The following is a 27,858-nucleotide window of genomic DNA, read 5'->3' as shown; positions in this document are numbered from 1 at the left end:
AATGCAACTCCCAGGTCAGGGGGCTGGGATGGATGCCAGGGGCTGGGGTGACGCTCCCAACTTAACATCACACCTTTATCATTTGTTCTCGACTGACAGATTATTTAGAAGTACGTTGTTTAAAGATTTTTTTCTTTGTAGATCTTTGCTACTGTTTACTCTTATGTGATTAAGTTTGATTACCTTTATCTACAACTTTTATCCCTTTTTCCTTCTCGCTTCTCATTTGGCAGTTTTGATAGGTGTATGTTGACTCTTTTCAGGTCATTCGGCTTTCAGTTTGTGATGTGAATTTTATAATATATGGATGCCCGTGGTGGGCCATGGAAGACAAACTGCGGTAGCTGCTGAGATTTCATGCGTAGAGATAACAAGTTCAAATAATATGTTTCAGAGTGAATATGGAATATAGATAGCAGCCCTAATTTGTCTAAGAATATAAGTTTAAGGGCTAGATTACCTTTACTATTTCCACTTAGCCAATTTCTTTGATATATTTTGCCTCAAAATTATTTGTAGCTACTGGCTTCTTTATTGGTTGAAATTGGGTTCCTTCAAAATTCTTATATTGACGTCTGAATTCTTTGTACCTCAAGTGTGGTTGTATTTGGTGATGTGTGTGTGTTTTTAAAGAGGCAATAAAAAAATAAATAGGTATATGAGCATGTGTTATCACAGTAAGGACTGGTGTCCTCTAGAAATATTTGGTTGGTGCATAGGTGAAGTATTGGCAGAGATCTAGGAGGAAATGGCCCCAGAAGAGAGGCCCTGGGAGCAAACGACCCAGAAAGTGTCTTAATCTTGGATTATGGCCTCTAGAACAGTCAGGAAAAGAGATTTTGTTCCTTAATGCATCAAGGGTTGTGTGTACTCTGTGACGGAAGCCCTAGGAAACCACACTGCATCTTAGTGCTCCTGACTGTTCTCTCTCTTGTCCCCAGGGAACACATGTCACCAAAAGGGGAAGCTTCCCTCCTGGTTTCCACACACCGTACCTCCTGAGAGTGGTTCAGATGTCTCTGCCCTGTGACTTCTACTCCTCTTTGGTGGCTGGGACATTATTTATCTTTATCTAATGGAGAGTTTTTTTTAAATTAAAATTAAGACTCACTGGGTTTTGTTTTTAGTTAGCCCTATAGGTTATGCTTTAAATGCCATAGTAATAAGCTAAAAGATGTGAAACTTCAGTCTACACGAACGTTTCTAGATTTCAGCAAGTCTTAAGTATTGATCTAGGAGAATAATCCATCCTCTTTGAAGTGTCCAGACCAGTTTGGATAATAACATCACAGTCTAAACTTACTTCAGGCTCTGGATGTTTCTGAGGTAAAGATGACAAATAAAATAGGCTCGCTAATGTCAGTCAGCTTTTATTTGCTTCTTGGGAGCAACTTTGTAATCCTGTGAGATAAATGTTCTTAGTTATTATTTCTAGAAGCAAACAATTCTCCTTTATTCATCACCTGCCTTTTGGTATTTGGGGTTTGTCATATTTCTTATTCTGATTGGTAAAGCTACTTTTAAATAACAAACTCATCCATCACAGATTTCCTGGATTTCCATAATATAATTTAGCTCTCTAATTTCACAATCTTTGATGAAGATAATTTAGGTTTTGCATTTCAAAATGCTCTTGCTGGATAGATCAAGCTGGGCGGTATTTGAATAATGCATCTATGTAAAGGACAGAGCAGGTTCTAGCAAAAAACAGAACTGGCAATCCTGGACCTGATTTGGGTGGTTTCAATTGGAACTATGAGAGGACAAAGAAATATCCTGATAAAATTGAAAAGCACAGTATTATAAAAGGTAGTGGCTACAAAGAGAAGCCAAGACCCACGCTCAGGCTCTAGATGTTTATAATTCCTAGTGATGATTAAAGTAAATCTGAAGTTTTAATAGAAAGCAAACACTTTCTAACTATGAAAGTTCATATAAGTGAAGTTCATTTTGAAATATTCCTGCAGCCCTGTAAGAAGGTAACCATACCTGTAACCAACAGTAGAGGAAGGAGTTTACATCTGCTCGAATCATGTCTGTAGAACAGGACATGGACTCTCATGTCAGGATGCATCAATTCAAACAAAGTCTCAAAACCCAGTGGTGGAAAATGCTGGGCATGGCATGCTGACAAATGGAAAGAGAAGCAGAAACTCTGTTTTTCACCACCATCTAATGGGAGAGAGGCTAGGAACAGTGTTAATTCCTTGAAGAAGGCAAGGCCGTCTCACTTTATGTGCCCTAGCGTCTTTAGAGCTCTTTTTATGTAACCATCAACACATTGGTGAGTGTTCTGAATGAGTGAAGATGTGGTAGGACCTTGGCAGGTATAACTGCCATTCAAGTGAAAGGGCTTCTTATAGTCCCGAGTAAAGATAGGTTTGATTGTGTGAGCAGAACAGGTTCCGGGAGCTTCCTTAGAAACATCCTCCCAACACTGTACTTACACCCTCTTTCCACGCAGAGGGAAGACTTAGATGACCACTGGATTAAGTGAAGCTTTGGTAGTGAGCCAACTGGTAACTCTCGTGTTCAAAAGAAAGGCTTTCGTGGTTTTGGCTTTAAAGGAAGTGTGTATCCCCCACACAGCAGGACTGCCTGAGCTTGGGTCACGACATCACCAGTCCCGAGCTGTGTGTGCTTGGGCAGGTCCCGCTTCACTAAGACACGAGATGACATCACTTGTTGCATTGACTTGTGGGAGGTTCAGCAGGCTTCTCTGTGTGGAATGCTTATGAACCATTTATACTCTGTCCTGCCACAGCTATGTTTGTGTGTGGACGATGGGACATGGCCACATGATTTCTGGCATAAGCATTCACAGTGATCAGGTCATGAAATGATCTCTCATGTCAGGTTCTGGGTTTGAGTTCTCCCATCCTGTTTCTTACAGGAATGACACAGATTCTGCTTTCATTTTGCTTATCTCGGCCAACTTTCCACGGCCAATTTGGTGTTACTTTGTTTCACATGCCTCTTGAGAATATCACGACATTGCGATCATCCAAAGTTCCTCTATTTTGGGTGTTTGAAACATGGCTCGGTGACGAAGGGTCCTTGCTGCTTTTTCCAGAGGACTCGCATTTGGCTCTCGTCTCTGTCGCCCTCTTGTGGCTGTTGTGGGCACGCGTGACATACACACACACAACACAGACACACACACTCATAAATAAAGATAACTATTAGAAATCTTCAAAGTTGCTGAGCAGTGGTGGCACATGCCTTTATTCTCAGCATCAGGGAGGCAGAGGCAAATGGATCTCTGTGAGTTTGAAGCCAGCCTGGTCTACAGAGTGAGTTTCAGGACAGTCAGAGCTACACAGAGAAGCACTGTTTCAAAAAAAAAAAAAAGAAAGAAAATAAATAAATAAAGAAAGAAAGAAATCTTCAGTTATTCTTTTAAACTGCAACAGATTATTATGTAAATTATCAATATGTAATATAATTGCACATTAATATGTAAATATAATCACCTCATATTTTAAACATAACCTACTACCCATTGCTTTATTCCTCTTTCTTTATACTTTGTTTCAAAAATTCCTTTTCTGTACAAACCAACATAGTTGCCACTGTTTTCAGCTGTGGTTTAAAATGTGAGACATTTCAGACTTTGTCAAGGCATGGTAGCTACCAGCCGGCTTCAACGTCCAATTGAGATTTACCACCTTTGCCTGTGAGACCCACTTTCTAGAGGATAGGTACTGTAGTAGTTTAGAAACAGTGTTTGCATATTTTGGGGAGGATTCATTTTTAATTTATTTCCCCAAATCCTCATTACGCTTCCTGAGAATTCTGCATGCTCTAGGCATATCACATGCTTTTCTTATTTCTGTTGCTGCTTTCTGTCTTTCTCCTCCTCCGTCCTTCATATTTTTGTCACCTCGGTCAGGAGAGTGTGTGGCAGGTTGTGCCCAAGCCTCTATTTTGACAGAATTTGACAGCATATTTTGAGCGGTATGTTAGGAGACAGACAAAGGTTGACCTGGATGTGAGAGGAAATTATGTCACATAATGTACAATTTAAAAATGGAAGTGTTTATGCCTTGAGAAGGGAAAAATGTAAGAGAGACACGAGGCGCTACCTTCAGCTGCCCAGAGGGATGGCATGTAGCTCAAGAAATTGGTTCTGTGGCAGTCAAATTATTCCTGTCCAAGCCACTGAGAGGAGGATGTTTGATCGAATGTAGGATCGAGCAATTTAATTTCTAAGGCCATGTCCTATCTGATGCTCCTGTCACAATAAGCTTGACAGTTTTGAAGTGTGAAGTGAAAAAGAATTTTCTTCACCAAACTTAGTTTGCATAAGAATTTGAATAGAACCTTTATTAAAAACAATATCTGAGTCTAGAAGCTTTGAATTAAGTTTGACACATCATATAGAAATTCATATGTGATGATGTAGGTCTATATTTAGATATAACGGGCTTACTAAATTATTTCTCTTTGAAGTTTTATTATATGGTCTTGGAATATATTTATGCAGTATCATCTTTATTTATACTGACCAGGGTTTTAAAACACTTTAAGGATTATTATAACATAATGCAGTTAATCTACAATTAATATGATGTGGCTTAGGATTCTGTCAGAAACAGCAAGTGATAGAATGGAGGTGATAACTAATGTAAACTGTTGTGTCTAAACCACATTTTGGGTCCTCGGGGAAGCAGACCCTAAGATGGAGTAAGAAGTAAAGGAGAAAAGGGAGAAGGACAGAGGAAATCAAAGAAAGTCTCCAGACCTGTAGAAACTGAAAAAGTAAATGAAAGAGGATTGGTTGTTGAGGACCCGGAACTGTTAAGAACACTGAGCTAAGAGTGTTACAAAATGATTTTATCTTGAGTGTTGGAGAGCTGGGCCCTGAGTGTGATTTCCAGCAATCACACCAAGTGGCTCACAATCACCTGCAGTTCCAGCTCCAGAGCGTTCTGAAACCTCTGACTTCCAAGATCATCCTACTCACGTTCACACACCCCCCACAGCCATTATTAAAAATTAATAATAATACAATTAGTTACATTAATATAACTAAAATAAAAACATATATTTCTAAAAAAGTTGTGTTGATTTTGACAACCCAGGAACCTTTCCTTATGTTATTTCCTATTTCATCTTGCCATTCCTCTAGTTTGGCGGCAAGAGGAAACCACACAAATTGATCAACATTTAACTCAAGCGGAGAGGAAAGCTGCCCTGTGCGAACTCCTGGAGAAGGAAACACAGATCATTGCTTCCATCGGGAGACACAGAAGTATCGCCCACATGGAGAGCCAGGAGGCAGCTATACAGAGTTTTCTGGATAAGGTAAGTGGAGTCATTTAAGCGTGATGGTGTCCCAAGTTGACCAGGGCAAAATAGTGATCTAAAGGAGAGACGGAAACTGTCAGAACTGCCGCAAAGTTTTAACCTTTTGGTATTTCTTTAAATCCTATATATTTACTCTTTTAACAGTGTTGGTACTCGAACTGTACCTTCAAAGAGACTGACAGAGAATATGAGATTCCTATGTGCCTGACTGAAGGAATCTGCTCATAAGAGAAAAGGGGGTGGTTCTTTGAATTGGGAGAGTTTCACCCTCTGATAGTATGTCAAGTAGTCAAGTCCCAGAATGTCTGGATCTGGGTACCCAGTGGTCACCAGCTTGGGAAGTTACTTGGAGACCTGTGTCCATGCTTGGCTCACCATAGCCCTCCTTGACTGGACATTTCTCATCAACAGGATACACACTTATTGAAAAGCAAGAAATCACGCAATTAAGGGGAAAACTAAAGTAATTACCTTTTTGTGGTCAAACTGCCTGTTTGATGTTGAAAGCCCGTTTCCATAGTAACAAATTTCGTTTTATAAACCTGACCTTTCCAGACAATTAAAAGCCAATCCATCCATACAGAAGAAGAAAGGGATACAGTTTTCTAAGTTACTTGTTTGTCGTGATTCTACTTCTGTGCTTCTTGTTATTTGAGAACTTTTTTTTCCTAAAATAATCCCATTTTTTTTATTACTTTAAATGCCCTCTTGTCGGCTCATTTGTGCACCCTTCTCCTTGACTTCAGATTATCGATGGCTTTAATTTTAGTTATGGTTCCAGACCAGACCCTTAGGAACTTCTAAACAATGTGTCCAATTGTCCAATCCCCACTGTCTTCTGCCTTTGGAGATCAGATCTGGAGCGAGTGAGTGGTTGACACACATACAGAGATAGGTTAGAGGAACTTGATGGAGGAAGGTCATTGGTTAAAATAAAAGAAGCTGCTTGGCTCTCATTGGTTAGGAGATAGGTGGGAGGAGTAAACAGAACAGAACGCTGGGAGGAAGAGGAAGTGAGGTCAGACTCGACAGCTCTCCTCTCCAGAGCAGACGCCTTCAGAGAGACGCCATGCTACCTGCTCCAGGGAAGACGCACGCTATGAAGCTCCGACCCAGGATGGACTTAGGCTAGAATCTTCCCGGTAAGCGCACCTAGGGGTGCTACACAGATGATTAGAAATGGGCTAAATTAATATGTGAGAATTAGCCTAGAAGAGGCTAGGTAGAAATGGGCCAAAGCAGTGTTTAAAAGAATACAGTGTCTGTGTAATTATTTCGGGGTAAAGCTAGCCGGGCAGGCGGCTTGGGGTGTTGGGGACGCAGCCCCGCCGCCGCCCCTTATTACTACAGGAACTCTACAGACAGGACTCAGATGGAGATGAGGGAGGCAAAGGACAGTGGGATGGTGGGACACAGGATTATCGTGTCACCCTGAGCAATGCTGTCGGGATCTCCAAAGGCAGAAGACAGTGGGGATTAAACAGGAAAATATGAGCAGAAAATAATGGCCTGAATTTCATATTCCAAATAAGGAACAAGTCATATAGACAGCACTACTGTTAAAGTTCTCAAATATCTTCATTCTAGGAAAGGCAGTTGCGGAAAACTGTAATATCCTTATTTGTGGTGGTTTGGATAAGAACGGGCTGTATAAACTCATGCATTTGAATGCTTAGTCACCAGGGACTAGAACTCTTTGAGATTAGAAGGAATATAAAGGGCGGCCTTGTTGGAGAACGTGTGTCACAGGGGAGGGGAGTGGGGATTGAGCTCTCAAAACGATCATGCTCGGCCCAGTCTCTGTGCTTCTCTGCCTGATGCTCAGAAGGGAGCGCTCAGCTACTTTTCCAACATCCTGTCTTCCATGCCTGCTATGATAATGCTAGACTAAATGGCTGACACTGTAAGCAAGCCCACAGTTAAATGCTTGCTTTTGTAAGAGTTGCCTGGTCATGGGGTCTCTTCACAGCAATAGAACAATGACCAGGACATTATTTCTCACAACCATATTTCAAACTAAATTCACTGGTTGAACAAGTTGCTTTCTCTCGAACCCACTTTCTGACTAGGAACTGTGGTTTCACACACCCTATAATCTTTACTAGAGGTGTTGGCAAGGACCTGGTGTAGCCTGAGTGTTTGCGAGAAATGGAGGCTTTTGGGTACTAATGGCAAGAAAGGCAGGTAGCACTCCTGCATCCTTATTTGAAACTTGTCTTCTTCAGGGCTTTCCCTTTGTGCTATTCTGACGTCTTTCTATGTCTTGTAAGGTAATTCTGCTAAATTCTGCCTCAAACTCTTATGCAATGCATCTTCTTGTTTATGTATTAAACACCTTGCTACCATAGCTTTGAGCCCCATTTCTAGGATTGACTCTAAGCAGGTTTTGAAATTATATGTGTGTGTGTGTGTATGTGTGTGTGTCAAAGCACAAATCTGAAATTGATTCTAGAGTTATTGTCATCTTTTCTCATGAACTATATGCAGTCTCCTACAAAGATTTTTATATGAATCTCATCTAAATAAAGGTAAAATGGAGAAATATTGTTCTAAATATTTCTATGGAGCAGATCTGGTTTTGATTTCTAAATATTTGGTAAAGGGTGGAATCCAAAGTCTTGAAGGACTCTGAACATAATAAGATCTGCCCTATGACAGGGGTTTGGTGGGGATGCCGAGGAGGTGGAGTTGGATTTTGAATGTTGCCCTGGAAATTAGACTCAAGAGACAGCTGGAAGGCAGTAAGGGTATTGATTATTTGACCTTATTATTAAGTAAATAAAACATTAAATCAAAGCATGTGTGCATGCGTGTGTGTGTGAAAAGTTCTAAGGGCAGAGAAAAGCAGAGTAACAACTGGCTTTGTGACCAGAACCAGTCAAGCTGATGACTGCTGTAATCCAATATCATCTAAGGTATGTTTTTGTATATGAAGCTGTACCAAATGCCAAATGTCTAGAAAAGAAGGCAAAATGATGCGGACTTTCATAGGAAATAGTTATTCTTCTCCATGTCTGTCTACTCCCTATAATCTCATGCCTGTTGTTATCTCTAACACTGAGGAGGAGTCAGTATTCATTTCACAATTGCTGAAGCAACTTAATATCAACACTTTGATTGCTGATAGAACAGTTGATAGTTACCCCAGAAGCCAGTCAAGGTCACAGTTATTTTAGACATTAAAAGTAACAAGCAAACAGAGTTACAATGCAATATTTATCATCAAAAGCAGTATAAGGTAGATATTTAAAGCAAAATTTTACTTTCTTATGATTTACAAATACCTTTAGAGGATAAACACTTATATTTGATTTCAGTTTAAATTCATCTAGTCCAATGACTGTGGGATTTATTAAAATAATATTTTATTGTTTGTCTTATTCTGCATATACTATTTCTCTGAATAATGACTGAGATGATTTCATTGACCTAATCAAGAAATTGAACTAAAGGTACTTATAGTTCTCATTCTTAATAAAAATTTCACTCGAAAGAATTTTAAAAACTTAATTTAATTTAATGTACATCGGTGGTTGCCTGCCCATGTATCTGTGTGGCAGTGTCTGAACTCCTGACCTTGCAGTTCCAGTGGTGACCCACCACATGGTTGCTGGGAACTGGTAGAACGGCCAGTGCTTTTAGAGCCATCTCATCTCTCCAGCCCCCACTCTGAAGATTTTTTTAAAATTTATTTATTTATTAAAGATTTTTGTCTCTTCCCCGCCACCGCCTCCCATTTCCCTCCCCCTCCCTCAATCACGTCCCCCTCCCTCCTCAGCCCGTAGAGCAATCAGGGTTCCCTGCCCTGTGGGAAGTCCAAGGACCACCCACCTCCATCCAGGTCTAGTAAGTTGAGCATCCAAACTGCCTAGGTTCCTACAAAGCCAGTGCGTGCAGTAGGATCAGAAACCCAATGCCATTGTTCTTGAGTTCTCAGTAGTCCTCATTGTCCGCTATGTTCAGCGAGTCCGGTTTTTTCCCAGGCTTTTTCAGACCCAGGCCAGCTGGCCTTGGTGAGTTCCCGATAGAACATCCCCATTGTCTCAGTGTGTGGGTGCACGCCTTGCGGTCCTGAGTTCCTTGCTCGTTCTCTCTCTCCTTCTGCTCCTGATTTGGACCTTGAGATTTCTGTCCGGTGCTCCAATGTGGGACTCTGTCTCTGTCTCCTTTCATCGCCTGATGAAGATTTTAAAAGCATCAATCAACGGGTAATTTACCACAGCAAACATTAACTTCTGCAGATTGTCGGACACTAAGACCTGACAGATTGACTGAGTCAGGGAATTCGCATTGTGACGGCTAAACGAAGGGGCGCCAGTTGGTTTCCAGCTTTAATGTTTTGGGTGTGTTTTTCCCAAACTATGTGATCATCTGCATTTCTGTAAGAGATTCTCTCTAGAGTCGAGGTCATTTATTTCCTTGATTTATACATCATTTCTCACAGTCACAAACCTAAAAATCTGCAATTTTTGTGACCCGTGCCATGTAAATGCTCAGGTGGCCTATGGCTAATAGGATAGAAAAATTCATCTACCTCTCTTTGAGCTGTGCATATAACAGGGGGGCACTGTGGGTGAATAGAACCCCTTTGCTGTATGAAAGAAAAGTTGATCACCACCCAGTGACTTTTGGGGGGCTTAACTTTATACTTAATTTGTACCCTTGGGGACCTGAGAATTAATTCTGGAGGAAGAAAAGGGCTACTCTCCCAGTGCAGCCGTTTCCTCTCCTCACGGGAGGGCCTGCTGCTCTGGAGGCCTTTGTGGTCTTCCCACCTCCCCTTCCATCCCTGCTGTTCTTCTGTTGCTCCATTCCCCAGCCTCAGCGGTCTCGTTTGTTGGCAGCTAAGTGGAATTTATTATGCTTCTATTTCTGAAGCAATTTAAGAACATGGTTGTTGTACATCTCTTATTAGAGCCAAAGCATTCAAAGAAAAAAGGAACTAGGAAAGAGAAATAAGTGAAGTTGACATTTTCCCTCATCAGAGTAAAAAAATAATAATCTTAAGGCCTGAAATCAAAGAAGCCTGTACTTGAAGACAAAGTTATCAGTGTTGGCAGAAGATAAAAACAGCTTTGCTGAACAGATTTCTATCTATCTATCTATCTTGTTTGTGCCAGCTCTTGGGTACTGGGACTTCATACATAGGATTATCTGATTATATCATTTGGTTCTCTTTAATCTGGGAAAGTCTTGTTTATTCTTTTGCTTTCCTTGTAGGATGATTTTCTTAGGAGTTAAGTGCTTTACAGACAGCCCATCCTTGTCTGTTTATCTGCAGCTCTCAACCATGTTCTTTCTCTAATTAGTTATTTTCTTACCTTTTTATCCCATGAGATCTGAAAGCTGTTGGAATCAGGAACACATTTTATTTACTCAGTGCCCAGTGCACTAACTAGTGCAGACACAATAAGCATTTGTTAAATGGATAGATGACCACCATGGACCCTGTGAAAGATGCAGAATTACCTGAGAAATTTACTTTTTAAAACCTCTTTGGAAAATTTTAAAATCATAAAATATTTATTGAACAATTGAGATCCAATTTCCTTTTGCCATGAGTTACTGAAATAGAGATCCTCTCTGTCTCTCTGTCTCTCTGTCTCTCTGTCTCTCTGTCTCTCTGTCTCTCTGTCTCTCTGTCTCTCTGTCTCTCTCTCTCTCTCTCTCTCTCTCTCTCTCTCTCTCTCTCTCTCTCTGTGTGTGTGTAACTGTAAAAGGATTTCAAATGTAAGTGATGCTATGGCTTCCAGCTGTAGAACTTGAGAACATTTCTTGGGAAATGTAAGGCTTGACTTTAGAGTTAAAAGATGAGGATTTGGATTTATATTTGCAAAAGCCCAAGACCTCGTTGTAGTATCTTGCATTCATTAGAGCCATAAAAAGCCAGTAATTGTGATCAACACTCATTTGCAAGTAGAATAAAATGGTGTAGCAACTGCCAACATACAATAGCTTATATAAAGTAGACACTTCAGAAACATGTTGTTAGAAGGATTATTACAAATGAAATAAGTCGCCAGCCTGCCAAGTAAAAGATATTGTCCTTCCTAATGGTAGAAAGGAAATTATATTTTATAGAGTCATGCTGAGGAAATTAGCATATGAAGATTAAGATATTAGTTAGACTTGAGGATATTACAGATGAAATTTAGCGTAATTATTACTTAAAACATTAAAAATGAGCTTGAAGAAGCATTATAATTGAGCACAATACTCAGCGTAAGGCTCTCTCAGTTGTAAAATTGCGTTGTTTTTACGTGACATCAATTAAAGTATCTTGCTATTACTCCATTTTACTTTTGTAGCTCTTCAGCCATCTCATCTTGAGCTCATCAGATGTCTAACTAATGTTACCTAGTATTCCATTTCTAATGTGACATTATAAACCAGTTATAGTGCCACAGCTTGCCATTCCCCAGATCACAACTTGAAGGGAGAATCTGATGTTTCTACTGGAGGTTACTAGCTCTGAGCAACTTTTATTTTGCCTATAGCTATAAGGACACTCTTGTTTTGAAGAAATATCAAATATAATTATAAGGGGTAACTTTGTATTTCCCAATCTAACATGCAGACAATGGAAGTAAATTGATACTGTTGAACTAATTGAACTAAAATTGAATTAAAACTTCATTGTAAACTGCAATTCGAAATGCAACCTAGTATCACTATGAATTTTCACTGATTTGCTCCAACACTTAGAGAACTCTACTTAAATTGACGATTAAACCACACTAAGATGTAAACGGTTACAATTATGTCATTCATCAGGATACAAGGTCTTCAAAGCAATGACTAGTCAGCTTACAAAAACATCCACTATCCAAAAAGCCAGCAATTGTGATCAATGCAGGCTTGCTTCTGAAGGACTATAATCAGGCAAAGAAACAGAACAGCCTTTTACGAATAGCAAGTGCTTCCCAAGGGATATCTAGCTGAATCCTCTGCTTTTAAACCCTTAGTAGGAGGAGACAGATCAGTCTCCTTTGGGGGCATCCTTAGAAGTCACTCCGGCTCTGCATTCAGTAGACAGTTCAGACCCCATGCTGTGTCTCTGATTTTGTAGTTTTGGAATCCTTAGTTGAATGTTAGGGCAAGGGAATCTGATCTCCCATCCCCCAGTTCAGGACACACCCTAGATGGGCTCCTCTATGTCATATCTGTCAATAGAAAGTGAGAATTTTTTGCAACACTTGCTTAGTAGTACTGCTAAGACAGGTGACCCTCTTGTGTGCAAAAGATTGGTTCCCAGAGTCAGTGGGTACCAAAATCCACAGTTGCTCCAGTCTTGTATGAAAGGACACTGCATTTGCTTATAATATATGTCCATCCCTCAGTAGTTTAAATAATCTCCAGATTTTTTTTGTTAAGTACTGGAGACTGAAATTAAGGCTATATGCTTGTCAGCTGAGCACTGAGCTCCACCCCCAGTTCCAGATGACTTCCAGCTTCTGATATAACGTAAATACTATGTAAATAATGTTTTGTTGTACTGACTTGTGTAGGAAGCAATGACAAGAAACAAATAGGTCTGTATATGTTCTGCATAGATCAATTTTTGAGGTTTTTAGTAAGTTCTCATGTAGCCGAGGTTGGTCTCCAACTCTCTGTTTAGAAGCTGGTCTTGAACTCTTGTTCTTCCTGCCTCCACCTCCCAAGTGCTGGAACTGTAGACAGATGGCATCATGCTCAGCTGGGTACAATTCTTTTCAAGTATTTCCTGATCTGTGGTTAGTTGAATTTGAGGGTGCAGAACACACAGATACACTTTAGAGTTGTCTCACTGTGGAATCCTGCTCTGTTATGCACTTTAAACTTGTTACAGACTTATTCTACATGAGATACTTTTTTTTTTTGTTTTCACATTCTACATGAGATACTAAGACATAACTCACACAGCCCCTTTCTGAGACATCTGGAGATCTTCAAATAGTGAGGATCACCACCACAACTGCTCAGTGAACTTTGTCTTCAATTGATAAGGCGTTTGACCAAGACACATAAACACATAGTCAACATAGAGCTAGACAGATAATAAAAATTACACATGCTAACTGTATGCTGTTCTCCCTGTGGAGTCAATGAACAGTTCCTAATATAGACATAGCCACTCATCATGCCAAGTAATGTAAACCAGCTCCAAACTCTCAATCTTGGAGATGTGTTTTCCCTTCTGCCGACTGAACAAATGTCTACCCTCCCCAAATGTCTTTCTAAGACTGACAGGTGGCCTCTGTGCTGAGGAGGTACTTTAAATGTTTTTAAAAGATTTGATTTTTCAATGTGTTATTGTGCACCATGTGTGAGCAGGAGCCTGTGGAGGTAAGAAGATTTGAATCCTCTAAGATTGGAATTACCATTGATTGAGAGAGGGTGCTGGGTCCTTATTTGAACCTGGGATCTCTGTAATAGCCCTAAGTGTGCCTAATCAGGAGGCCATCTTTCCAGGATTCACCAGACTCGGATTCATCATCCCCAGGGAGTTTTCAGACTTGCTTACATGATATGCTCATTGGTGTCCAGCACTGTCTTGATCTGTCTTTTTTTCTCCCCCCTGGCACGGGTCCTCTATAAGATAGCACACACTCTCTCCAGCCCATAGTTGGAGTTCCATGTTTTAATCCAGAGCTCTGGAAGTTTAGGCCTCAGTCCTAGAGCCCTTACTTAGCATATAAGAAACCATAAGTTCAAGCTACAGCTTATAAAAGATAAATATTTTACTTTTCCATGGTCTACACATTCTTCAATCGTCTTTCTTAGATTTTAGTAATGCTTTTAGTAATGACTTAAGACAGATTTCTAGTGGATGGGACAAAATTCTTATTTTCAGTCTTCAATTAACTGTAATTGCAACAATAATATTCTTTTCAAGTGTTCAGCTCCAAAGAACTGGAGAAGACCTGATGGCCAAACCATTGAAATGGACACACAGTTCACTATAAGAGCCAGAGAGTTGCAAAGCATCTACAAGTGTATCAGACTGAAAGACCTTTCTCAGGATGAGAGGCTAGACATTCTCCTGACACTGAAGCACACAGTGAAGGTATGTCCACTGTCACACAGTGAAGGTATGTCCACTGTCACACAGTGAAGGTATGTCCACTGTCACACGGTGAAGGTGTGTCCACTGTCACACGGGGAAAGTGAAGGTGCCTCTTGGGCTTCAAGTCAAGGTCAACATCAATAAAAAGGTCAGCAGGATACTGGAATCAACAAGTTCTTTCCCTTATGAAATTATAAAGTTATTAACAAATGCTTGCATATGTGAAATTGTATAAACTGCTAAATTATTTTGGTAAATTTGGGGATGGATACGGCTTATGAATTAACCCTTAACAAAAACGCAAAATCTGTGCACAAAGTTGTGGGTCGATTTTGCAGCTTTGCAAAAATTATATATGTATTTGATGACATAATAATAAAATCTAAGCATTGCATATTCAAATGCAAATTCACCTTTATATAGCCACTTGGGTGTATGGTTTAGAAAATAATAGAAGCCAGGCAAGCTGTGATTTTAAAACTGGAATGCAAAAGCAGCAATTATGGTTTACATTTTGGGCAGTTTTCAATAAAAGGCTGTCTCCAGTCACTACACATTTTATTTTATCTGTTGTATTGTGTGCATGTGTTTGCGCATGTGCGTCACAGTGCGCACACAGAGGTTACAGGATAATTTTTAGGATTGGTTTTCTCCTTCCTCCATCTGAGTTGGATAGATGCTCGCATTCCTTACCCACTGAGCCATGGAGTAAGTATGTTTGCTTCCCCCTCCCCACATTATTAATTTTCTGATTTTAAATAAAAATTAGATAGTGGATCTCATGGATCAGGTTTCCTTCAGACATAGACTCGGAGAAGGGTTTGAATTTAGAATTTTCCCGGGCATACAGAAAGTAGACAGGAATAATGTTCGTGTTCAGAAGAGGAAAGCTTGGATCGATCATTGGGACCCTAAGAGCCGGCGCAATCGCGTCAGCCTCACCAGCACCTTGAAACTGAGCCTGCTGTGAGGGTTTGCCCGCTGTCAGAGCAAGGGGCAAGACTGTTCATTTATCTCACTGAATTAAGGGTGCGAGTTTGCCCTGGCAAACCAAGTCTCTGGAAGCAGCACTCACAAATGACTGAGTCGAGGTTGTCTTCCCACGACTCACCAGGAGGGGGCGAGTGAGAGCTACAGGACAGTGGCAGCTGCGGCTTGAATTCCTTGCTTGGCGATCAGTTCCTACGATGTGGATAGAGTTTTTTCCTGAATAAAAATATAGTAGAGAGGTTAATGAGCAAAGTATATAGCCTGTTGTACTTATAGACATCAAGGCCACAACATATTCTCCGGTTGTCCCTCTGCTACTCATTTTAATGTTTCCTCGCCCTGGATTAACACTGATGGTTTCATAACCTTGCAGTCAGTGGGGCTTAAGAACTCTGGACAACAGGACGATCGATACGTTCTTCTCTCAAAACTGTGGAGGTGTTTACCAGGAGATGCCCAGACCTGAGCGCCAAGTACACGATTCCTTGTGCCCAAGCGGGTTGTAACACCTCCAACGTCTTTAGGAAATCGGAGTCAGTTCCCTCTACAAGGACGTGGACACTGTCCTCTTCAGAACTCCCGACCTGAGGAGAGTTAGAGCTCAAAGGAGCAGTGTATCCTCTACCGGAAGCAGTTTTTTAATGTAGGAATTAGGACCTCTAAATTTGAATTGCCCAAAGTTCAAGGCACAGGAGGTAAAATATCTCCAAGAAGCAAGTGCGACTGTCCTTCCCCCTCACCCCCAGGATACTTTCAGAGGCTTCCACGTGGTCTTCCGGGTTACACTACCTCATAGCTCAAGGTAATAAGAGTAAAGGAGGCCGTGCCAACTGCAGCATATTCCATTCCAAGTACATAACCACAGAACATATTAACAAACTTTGACTCTTTGTCTGAACCTGCTGTATCTCTTTTTTGAGGTCGACCTAGGCCAGAAATCCATCTACTTTTCATTTGCATTTACTCCCGATTCACCTGGAAATCCTCAGGCTTTTCCCTCCCTAATTGATGAATTATTTCATGTAGCGTATTCCCGAGGTGACACCTGATACCATGGCTTTGGGCACGGTTGGTGTTTGGGCTAATATAGTAGTTATCTTCAGCCAAGATAGCCAGGTTTCAGAAGTGGGCAATCCGACGTGGAGGGGTGGAGCGCATTAGTGAAGAATTGTTATCTGCCGCATGCCATAGCTAGCACTGCTCCTGACACGTGAGGGTCTGGGAAGCACACTCCATTTTCTGCAAGGTATATGCTTCCCATATTCCTAAAAGGGGGCATCCCAGTATCCCTAGGACCAACAGGATTCTTGCATTTGACGGCTCAGAATGAAAGTAATCTTGGGTATGTATCATTGGAGTAGATGGGAAATTAAATGAGAGAATTAGCTACAATACCTGGTTTCTAAGTTGTGTTTTGAGTTCTTGAAGATAAGTTCTTGGCAGCTTCCCCCTTTGTGACTTAATTGTGACATCAATTGTTTATGAGTGATCATCTTTATGAATTAACGTTTGGACACAAGTAACGATTGAATAACTAACTGTGCGGTCAGTCAGTTGTGTCGTTAATGTGACCCACAGTTTCAAGCAAGTACATATAGACACCTCAATAAAAACCAGTGTTTCACTAAACATAACAACTGGAAAAATACTGGCTATATTTAACCCAACCAAACCGCTGATGACAAGCTTGAGAATTTTACAACGTCACTTGTAGATGCCCCATTTGGGTTCTTTGCCCCTTAACTACAAAGAACTCTTCTGTTGAGTAAAATCAGAACCCCATCACACAATGATCTTCAGACACTAAGAATTAGGTAATTGGCTCATAGGTTTTGCGTTCTCTGCCTGTTTGGAGATCACAGGTGATGCTGTCTTTTCTCTGCGCTACCTTTGCAAAGATGTTGGGGCTGCGAACAGCCTTGGCAGAACCCTCCTTAGATAGCAAGAGAGAAGGAAAGGTGAGAGGCGAGAAATAAGGATCTTTCTAGAGGGTCATGTAAAGACCAGGTTGGAAAAGAGAGAGCGCATGTAGGAAATCCTCCTATCTGATAATTAGAATCAGTCCCTAGTCAACCAAAGAGACCAGGGATTCTCTTGGTCTGAATTCATTTAACCTAAACTATTTGGATGAAATTTATTTAACTATATTTTGAAGAAAGATAAAGCTGTAAACATAACTAACTCTGACTCTATCGACGCAAGACACCCTTAAATAAGCTACTTCAACATGTGTAGTTATATTTGTCCACTCAACGATACACTAAATATATAAAGAACAAAGAATTTTAGACCTGAGTATACTTTAGAGTCACCTAGAGTTTCAGAGACAAACAGACAGACAGATAGACAGACACACACACACAGAAGGAGAAGGGGAGTGAGGGAATGGGGCAGAGAAAGAGAGAGAGAGACACAAACAGACAGGGATACACACACAGATGGGGAAGGGAGGGAGGGAGACAGAGACAGACACACACAGAGGGGAGAGTGAGACAGAGAGACAGACAGAGACAAAGAGAGACAGACAGCTTAATTGTGAGTATGTGACTATATGTAAAAATAAGGTCTAGATACCATTTTAGAGACCCAGAATTAGATCCTTAGGCATGAAAGCAGTATTAACAAAAATCTATTCGGATTTCCCCAAGGCCCATCTAAAATGCTCTTAGGGTGAGGCACCACTGTTTTCGACTTTTAAATTTATTAATATCGCCAAGTATCTAGAATAAGTATGAAAGAGATTGTTCTACAACCACTCTCTTTACCTTTTGTCTCCCGCAGATAGTGTTCCATCCGTTTTCCCCCAGATAGTGGAACGGACTTAACTCTGCTTCACTGCTTATGAGTACAGTCCTCAGCCCTTAACTCTTACCTGAAGTTTCTGTTCAAACTACTCAGTTGCAGTACTTTACCAAAAAAATGTTGAATGATAAAATAGGTGTGTGGAAAATAAATAAATGATTTAGCCACGTTGAACAGAGCATTGCAAAATTGCTAAGCTATGTGTTTTGTGTCCCTCTCTGCCCTTTTGCCTCTCTCTGTACCCGTCTGCACCCCCTGTGCCCGTCTGCACCCCTCTGTGCCCGTCTGCACCCCCTGTACCCGTCTGCACCCCCTGTACCCGTCTGCACCCCCTGTGCCCGTCTGCACCCCTGTCCCTGTCTGCACCCCCAGTACCCGTCTGCACCCCCTGTACCCGTCTGTACCCCTCTGTGCCCGTCTGCACCCCCTGTGCCCGTCTGCACCCCCTGTACCGGTCTGCACCCCTCTGTGCCCGTCTGCACCCCCCTGTGTTTGTCTGCACCCCCTGTGCCCGTCTGCACCCCCTGTGCCCGTCTGCACCCCCTGTGCCCGTCTGCACCCCCTGTGCCCGTCTGCACCCCCTGTACCCGTCTGCACCCCCTGTGCCCGTCTGCACCCCTGTACCCGTCTGCACCCCCCTGTGTTTGTCTGCACCCCCTGTGCCTGTCTGCACCCCCTGTGCCCGTCTGCACTCCCTGTGCCCGTCTGCACCCCCTGTGCCCGTCTGTACCCCCTGTGCCCGTCTGCACCCCCTGTGCCGGTCTGCACCCCTTTCTTTCCTCATCTTAGACTTTCTTTGGTGTCCTCGAAGTAATCACCAATGGACAGTCACTTTCATGGGTGTTTTTTCCTTTATTTTTCTTAATGATTTTGCTTTCTCTGTCTAGCCTGTAAATAATTTGGTTTAGTGTTTTTACTTTTTACCTTTAGTGAAATTACACTGAGTGAAACAGTTTGTATCCAGTTCACTTTGCTGACTTCATAAGGTTTAAGCATTAAGATTTACAGTTATCGTACAGTTTACTCATTTCCATAAAGCCCATTATATTGGTAAACTATGATATATTTATATATTCAATTTGCTTATGAATATTTAGGTATTTCTAACCTTTGGCTACCGTGAACAATAGCTTTTTAGATGCCTTTCTCTAAAGCACCTACGTAAAGAATCGCTGCATTATAAGTTCTGCATTATCAAGCCACCTATCATTTAATGTTAATTCGGTCCCCAGTTGGTTGTACCATATTTTACTCCCGTCACCTTTAAAAATGTTTTGGAATGTGGATTCCAGTTTGTTTGGGTGGTGATTTCAAAAATAGTGATTTAAATAATTATACTGAGCACTTCTGTGTTTTGTATAGGAACATGAATGTAAACTGACCCAAGAAATCCTAGAACTGATTGACAGAGAAGTTGACCTAATGATGAGAGGAGTCAAGCCTCATAATCTTGAAGGACTCAGAAAAAGGATTACGACGCTCTTTTTCCACTACATCAAAACCCCCCTGTTCAATCCTGAAGTGGCAAGATACCTGAAGGTACTCCTCTTCCTGCACTCGTTTTCAAACCCCACGGTGTCGCACTGCTATTTGAAAGACATTCAAGGTTCGCTTCTATGCTTTATCACAAATCTAACTAAGACCGTCCACTCGGTGAGACCTTTGGGTTGAGTGATGCCGATCAACTAAACTTTCCCATTAACCTCTTCTGCACAGGAATTTTCAGCCTTGAATTCTTTTCTAAGAATCAAATTGATTTTCCAGTTGCTGCACAGGATTGAAGATGCTGTGATCTCTCACGGCCCAGTTTTTGATTCCATCTGTCCTGCTGTGCTCGGTGTGCTCCAGCCAACTCCTGTTCGCTTTCAGAAACTGAATTTCTCTCTGTCTCACTGTCTCTGTCTCTCTGTCTCTCTCTTTGTCTCTCTCTCTGTCTCTGTCTCTCTGTCTCTGTCTCTCTGTCTCTGTCTCTGTCTCTGTCTCTGTCTCTCTCTCTCTCTCTCTCTCTCTCTCTCTCTCTCTCTCTCTCTCTCTCACACACACACACGAGACCTCAGAGAGAGCTGCCCTTTCCACCTCTCCAATTCTCCCATCGTGTCTTGTCTGTCTTCCTCTAGCACTTAGCATGAAAGTACAAGTATCAGTGCCTAGATGCCTGAAGACGTGCAGAGATTGTTGGACTGTTTACCTATCTGACCAGCACCAGGAACACTTCCTGTAACAGAGATCGACAGCTGTTTGGTAGCCTCACCAATGCCTGGTGTTAGCAGTTTTTCGTTCAGGGAATTCTCACCAAATGTGTAGTGGTATCTCATAGTTTAGTGTATGTTTTCCTAATAAATGATAATTCTACAACTCCTTTCATATACTCATTTGACATGAACATGTTTTTGATGAAACTCCTGCGTTTCTCTCTTTTACCACTCATTTGTTTTGAACGGATTATAAATTTTCTGTGTTAAATTTTGAGAATTTGTAAGATATTCTTTGCATAAGTTTTCAGAAATGTGCATTGAAAATATTTCCTTTTATGGCCTGTTTTCATTCTAATTATGTCTAACATGATGAAAGTTTTGATTTTGATGAAACTCCATTTAGCCTTTTTCAAAATGGATCAGGAGGAGGAACGAGAGAAAATGGCACCCACAGCTTACAGTTCCTATAACCGAGCAGCAGCCCAGCAGGGCTACAGTGCTTACACCGCCCAGCCAACTCAAGGATGTGCACAGACCGCCCAGGCATATAGGCAACAAAACTACGGAACCTATGGGCACCCAGCCTATTGATGTCAGCTATACCCAGGCTCATACTACTGCCACGTATGGGCAGACTGCCTATGCGACTTCTTAATGGACGACCTCCTACTTTATGCCTCTCCCACTACCCACCAGGCACACAGCCAGCCTGTCTAAGGACATGGCACTGTTGCTCATGACACAACCCAGGCTGCTTATGCAGCTCAGTCTGCATCTGGCACCCAGCCTGCCTACCCAGCCTATGGCCAGTATCCGGCAGCCACCACACCTACAAGACCACAGGCTGGTCACAAGCCTGCTGAGGCTAGTCAGCTTCAAGCTAGCACAGGGAGTTATAACCAGACCCGTCTAGGATATGGATAGAGTAACTGCAGTTATTCTCAGGTACCTGGGAACTATCCCACGCAGCCAGTTACCACACCATCATCCTATCCGTCTACCAGCTACTCCTCTTCACTGCCGACGAGTTACGATCAGAGCAGTTACTCTCAGCAGAAAGCTAATGGGCAACTTGGAAGCTATGTACGGCAGAGTAGCTATGGTCAACAAGACAGCTATGGTCAGCAGCTTCCCACTACTTACGCCCCTCCCCCATCAGACTGGATTCTACATCCAGGCTCCAAGTCAATAGAACCAACAGAGCATCAGCAACCGGCAGCTGGGTTCATTTCTACAGGACCATCTCAGGAGCATGGGCGCTTATGGACAGGAGTCTGGGGGGGTTAACGCCACATGAGTGCCCTGATCACTGGGGCAGGGGAAGTATGAGGAGAGGTGGGTGGGCAGGAATGGAGTGGGCTGCCGAACGGACAGTGCCGGAGAGCGAGGTGGCTTCCATAAGCCTGGCAGATCCATAGATGAAGGGCCAGATCTTGATCTAGGCCTTCCTATAGACCCTGATGAAGACTCTGACAACAGTGTTAAAAGGACAACGCAACTCTGGATCACCTGGCAGACTTCTTTAAGCAGTGTGGGGTTGTCAAGATGAACAAGAGAACTGGGTAACCCACGCCCACATCTACCTGGATAAGGAGAGAAGAAAGCCTAACGATGATGCCACAGTGCTTTATCTGCATGTATGCCTTTATGCCGGAAGGAGGCATCAGATCCCCCTAGAGTTGGTTGTAAGCCACCATGTGTTTGCTGGGAATTTATCTCAGGACCTCTTAACCGCTGAGCTGTCTCTCTAGCCTGGGAAAGATTTTTTTAAAATTTTTTTTAGCAAACTTAAAGATTGCCTTGCTAAAAATAAGTCTCCAGTGAACAACATGTAGGGTGAGATACCACCTTGTGAGGGCAGAGGGTGCCACACTACTTCGTGGAGGTCCTGCTGGTTCAAGAGGTCCTGGAGCTGCATGGGAGGCCATGGAGGAGACAGAGGCTGCTTCCCCTCTAGTGGACCCTGGGCTTCTCTGGAAGAGGAAATGTCCAGCACCAAGCTGGAGACTGGCAGTATCCCAGTCTGTGCTGTGGAAGCCAGAACTTTACCTGGAGAAGACAATGCAGCCAGTGTAAGGCCCGTAAGTCCAAGGGCTCCCTCCCACCACCTCTTGGTGGTGACTGAGGTCCAGGTGGCACTTGTGGCATGCAGGAAGGAAGAGGTGGACTTATGGATCTTGGTTGTCCTGAAGGAATGTTCAGAGGTGGCCCAGGTGGAGACAGAGCTAGCTTCAGAAGTGCCTTTGATATGGGCCCAGGTGACTTTGGTGGAGGAAGGTGAGGTGGTCCTGGGGGGCCTCCTGGATCTTTGATGGAGCAGGTGGGAGGAAGAAGAGACTAGCATGGAGGACCTGGGAAAATGAATAAAGACTAGTACCATCAGGATCATAGAGACTTACCAGGCTGCACTGGTGGCCAGATTTATTTATTTATTTATTTATTTATTTGGCGGACAATGAGGGCTGCTGAGAAGCCAAGGACAATGGCACTGGGTTTTGATCCTACTTCATGTTCTGGCTTTGTGGGAGCCTAGCCAGTTTGGATGTTCACCTTCCTAGACCAGGATGGAGGGGGGAGGACTTTGGACTTTCCAGATTTATTTTTTAAAGCAAAAATATTTAAATTTGTAATTCCATATTTATAATATTGACTACAACATTATGACTGTTCCTTGTCTGTACTTCAGTATTTTCACCATCTCTGAAGAAACATTAAAACAAGAAAAATGGTAAAAAAAAATAAAAAATGAAAAAGGATCATATAATATATATATATATTTGGTACTTAACAAATCAGCCTAACGTAAGGGAGCAAGAGCTGCCTTCTGTTTTACCCTAGAATTTTGCCACTCCAAGTTGTATAACTGGGACTTTGAAACATTTTGTTATTTCTCTTGCCCTACAAAGGGTAGTCACAGCCATTTTCTTGTGTAGTTTTGTCAACTGTTTTCGTATTTTGTTTTTATAAAAAAGCCAAATCTTGACTGAATTGTCGTGACGCCTATGTCACATATGACTTCACTATTGTGTGTTTCTGGCAAACACTGGCTAGCTCAGAGTGAAGACAGGTAAACAGTGCTTTTTAAGACACTGGACATAAGGCGATGAAAGATTGTGATTTCCGGCACCATTGGCCCCGAAAGAGTGGCTGAGATACAGCACAAGGGAAGAGAACGGGTGGTGGCGTCCCCAAGGGCACTGGGGCAGTAGCAGGGAAAGATTACTCCCAAACGGAGAGTTGCTTTATTCGTTCTTAAAAAACCACAAACTTAAAACCGAGACACTAATGGATCAAACTGTTATAAGTACGTTAACTGTGCCTTCGAAAAATTACAAGGTTGTTGATAAGAAATAGTCACGATTAAAGTAAAATTCATGTCTAGCATCCAAAAACTTATAAACATACATACAAAATGTGACAAATAAAAAGGTATCTAAATCATTATTCAGAGCTGGCCTAATACTGACATGTGTTGGAATTAGCTGAAAAAGACATTTGATCAGTTGTTAAGTATTTTTCAGATGTTCAAAAATTAAGTGAAGATACTGAAGATACAGTGTAAAATTTCTGAAAACGACACCTACCACACTTAAGCTGAAAAAATTATACAATGTTAAATCAAGTAGAGATTGGTGATATTGATAAAGAAAAAAATCACTTAGCTAGAAGACAATAAAACCCATGGCAAATATGGAGATAGAATGAAAACCAGGATTAGCGTCACCGAACTGTGGGCAAAGCTCGGGTACCTTAGTATGTGTCGGAATCTCAAACTAGAGGAGTCAAAATCATGGTCAGCGTTATTTTGAATAGGAATGAAAAGTAAGCCTGTAGACAAGCCAGGGAAGCATGAAGTACAAGGAGCAAAGGAAGCAACACCACCCACACCAATGGCCAGGGAGAAAGAGCAGCTCCTACACAGCAGGACAAAAGCAAGGTCGGCGACAGATTCCCCACTGGAAAGATGGCAGACGGAAAGACAGCCGGACGGCCTTTGCCACGCTCCCAGGTCAACAGCAGCGAGATAAACCTTACATTCAGCCTCCTCCACGTCGGTCGATTTAGTTTCCTTCCTCACCACTCAGGAAACAACTTTCAGTATAATATTGAATGAGCTCACTGAGTGCAGAGAGCCATCCCTTGTTCCCAGGAATAGACAAAATAAAATATTTAAAAAAATGTAATAAGAGTCGATAACTTGATTTTCTAATTACCCTGCCATCATCTCTTCAGGGGTTATAGAGGAACACGGAGTTTTAATACTTTGGTCAGGAAGATGAATCTTGCTTGAAATTTAAATCTTATACAGAATAGGCAGTTAAAAGGAAATCGGGACTTTTTAAAGTCACCGATTTTAGAGTTAATTCTAAGCAGTCCTCAGTGTTTCTGTTTAGTATGTGGTTTGGAGTTTCATCATCATCGTCTTTTTTTTTTTTTCTATTTAGGTCCCTCAAGACCCACTGAAGTTTTATGATAAGATTTACTTTTGCCACAGCTGCCAGCTGTATTTGCCGTCGGTGGAATTTTCTGTGTCGCCCACCTCACATCGTGTGTACCGCTGCCGTCACTGTGTGAACCTTGAGAACGAGATTCAAAAGCGGGAATCGTTTTTGAAGTACAAGTGCCTGCTTCAGCGGCTCTACTTCTCAGAAGCTGACTATGGGGATAACTCTCAGATTGCTTTCCTCATGCAGGTATGATCGATGAATGGTGCCAGTCATGACGCTCGCTGGTCAGAGAGGCTTAGGTCTAAGGGGCTGTACTGACGTGAAGTTTGATCCATTTGAATATAGATCTGTCTGGGGAACATTACATAGGATTTCCCAAAGCAGACAGCTACTGCAGTCCTGGGTGTCACGCAGAGATGTGCCCTTGGTGTTTAAGTTCTATACTATGCTCTGAAAATTCACTGGTACATCAGATGTCACATCTTAGAAAGGAAGGCAGATGCTTAAGAAGAGTGACAGAAAGGATGATGGAGTATGCTTGCTTTAGGAGACTGTCAGTCACAGTCAGAGAATGAGATGTCCCATTGCAGATTTCATGTGGGAGATGTTGAAAGACAACAAGTTTTGGGCTGTGGTACGAGAAAGGAAAGTCTTTTGAGTACCATTCCCCTTTAAAAATTCATTCAACAAGACTTAGTTATTTTTTTCCAATTCATATGATGATATTTAGAAGAAAATAAAATTACTGTTCAAACTTATTTTGGCGTGTAGCTCCAAGATATTAAGTACTTGACCGAGAAAATCTGGTCATCCCAGTCCATCCTCAGCACCTGGGATGATCTCAACGACCTGGTCATGGTCAGGTGGGACAAGAACGTGGAGTGGTCTCCCTGGAATTGCATTCTTCTCACCAAGGATGAAGGGGTCGCTCATCTCAAGCTAGAGAATATTGAGCAGGTAAGATGCTGCCCTCTGAAAACTTAAGTCAGCCAATAGGGTTATAGCCGGCATTTTGAGTGCTTTTTAATATACCCATGACAGTCTAAAGAGTTTCTGTTGAATCAAGAGACTCATATATGGGGTGACAATAGCAAAACATGTGGATGGTGTGTTTGTTTCTCAGGTGTGAAAATTAGAAGGATGATAAGTATATGGTGTGTAAAGATGAGAGATTTAAACATGTAAGTATCTAACATCGTATTGCTTTCGCCTAACAAGTTTAAGCATATCCATTTCACAGCAAGTTCTGTGAAGAACTTGGTTTCTTTTATGTGTGTCTATACATTTAGTACCTATATTAATGACTGTAGAAGACCAGAAGATTGATAAATATTTGTCAAATAATATTTATTTGTGTGTGTGTGTGTGTGTGTGTGTGTATGTGTGTGTAGCACAGCTGGTGGAATGTTATCTGGTGCATCCACTATGGAAATCAGTATGGAATTCCTCTACATCCTAGTAATGGAACTACCATACGATGCAGCTATGATACTTCTGAGTATATGCCTAATGGAATCCAAGACTGAATACCACAGAGAGACCTGTGCACAAGTTTTCTGTGGCACTGTTCACCACAGACAAAATATGGAATTAACCTAGGTCCAACCAACTGATGAATGGACATACATATGCTTGTGTTGTGAGTTAGAGTTTTATTCAGATCATAGTGTTAAAGTAAGTCAGACATGAAAAGACAAATAGCATCTGCTTTCTTCTACATATGAAAGCTAAAATTTGAAAATAAAAACCACATAAAAGTAGAAGAGGGACTATTTGGGGAGAGGAGGATTCAGCAGTGTCTGGAGAAGAAGAGAAGAAAAGAGGTGGGATGAGCAGCAGCCAAGTGTAAGACATTCTTGTCTGAAGATGCCAGGATGAAACTTACTGGTTTGTACATTAACTTAAAAACATAAGTGTATTGATATTTCATTTGTATTTTAATAAATAAAGCTTGCCAGAGAGTGAAATAGCTCCACCGGTCAGCCTTACTGACCAGGCAGTGTTGACACACACCTTTATTTAATCCCAGTAGCCACACTAGTTGCCATAGAAAATGGGCAGTGCACACCTTTAATCCCAGCCTAGAGAGGAATATAAAATGGGAGGAGACAGCTCTCAGACACAGTCTCGTTCTGAGATTCTTGGAGGCAGGATCACCAATTCAGACTGGGGTAGAGGTAAGAGCCAGTGGCTGGATGTTTCATTTTTCTGACCTTCAGGTTGAATCCCAGTATCTGAGTTTTTAGCAATCATACTATACAAAAGCCCCCAAATAAGTAAGTATCTGTATAATGAATAATGTTTATTATCAATATATAAATATTATGGAACCTAGAGTTTGTTCTTTGATTTATCAGTAGGAGTCTGCCTAAAAAAGTATTCAGTTGTCAAATAAATTCTATTCAGACTTTGTGATCTAAATAGCAGCCATACTGATGAGTTTCCATCCTCCATTTGCTTCCATCGAACTAAGAGTGGAAAACACACTGCAAAACTTAACTGCTACTTAATTTCAGCAACTTACAAGATGAAATCTGTAACACATTCTGATGAACAAACTTTAGGGGCCCTGGAAGCATTCCTGGAGGGCTCCACGGACGCTCAGCAAGTGCAATTCCAAGAGCTGGCCCAGTTCTCTCTCGATTTATTGTTGTATCTTTAACGCCACACACAAGATGCTGCTAAAGGAGAATAAAGCGATGATATCAAATGCAGCCATTCTGAACAGTGCTGTCCCAAGACGCTCACTGCTGTTTGTTTGTCTGTTTTTTAAAGGAAAGTTGAGGAAATTACATAAAGAGAGGAAATTCCTTTTAATTTTTGGCTTTTCCAATAATTTTTGGGTTCTAAGAAGCCAGGCTGTGAAAAAAAAATTCACTCTAGGGATGGAAAAAAGGGCAGAAAGAAATTGAAGCTGTGTTAAATGTTATATTTAGTAAACTAAGCTGCTTCATAAATATTTAATCACTAGAAGCACAGCCAACACTAGCAATATCATTTCATCTAGGGCCCCGCAATGAAACTGAAATTCATTCCCAAAGCTGATATTTCGGTTCTTCTTCAATTA

At 41.7% G+C, this 27,858-nt stretch overlaps 1 protein-coding gene and 1 pseudogene across 1 annotated transcript in view; both read left to right on the top strand.

Annotated features, from left to right (window-relative positions):
* Positions 1-27,858, top strand: part of Iqub (IQ motif and ubiquitin domain containing) — a 66,054-nt gene that overhangs the window by 35,099 nt on the left and 3,097 nt on the right. Inside the window, exons 8-12 of the mRNA XM_075953658.1 lie at positions 5,132-5,307; positions 14,186-14,356; positions 19,511-19,687; positions 24,789-25,037; positions 25,563-25,748. Coding sequence (XP_075809773.1) covers positions 5,132-5,307; positions 14,186-14,356; positions 19,511-19,687; positions 24,789-25,037; positions 25,563-25,748 — 959 coding nt within the window. The remainder of the gene's footprint in view (positions 1-5,131; positions 5,308-14,185; positions 14,357-19,510; positions 19,688-24,788; positions 25,038-25,562; positions 25,749-27,858) is intronic.
* LOC142838478 (RNA-binding protein EWS-like) lies at positions 20,785-24,371 on the top strand (annotated as a pseudogene).

The sequence above is a fragment of the Microtus pennsylvanicus genome, chromosome 19 (genome assembly GCF_037038515.1).
Source record: "Microtus pennsylvanicus isolate mMicPen1 chromosome 19, mMicPen1.hap1, whole genome shotgun sequence".
Taxonomy (NCBI): Eukaryota; Metazoa; Chordata; class Mammalia; order Rodentia; family Cricetidae; genus Microtus; species Microtus pennsylvanicus.
Note: the sequence above shows the minus strand (reverse complement) of the source record. Positions and strands in the feature narration are given on the sequence as shown.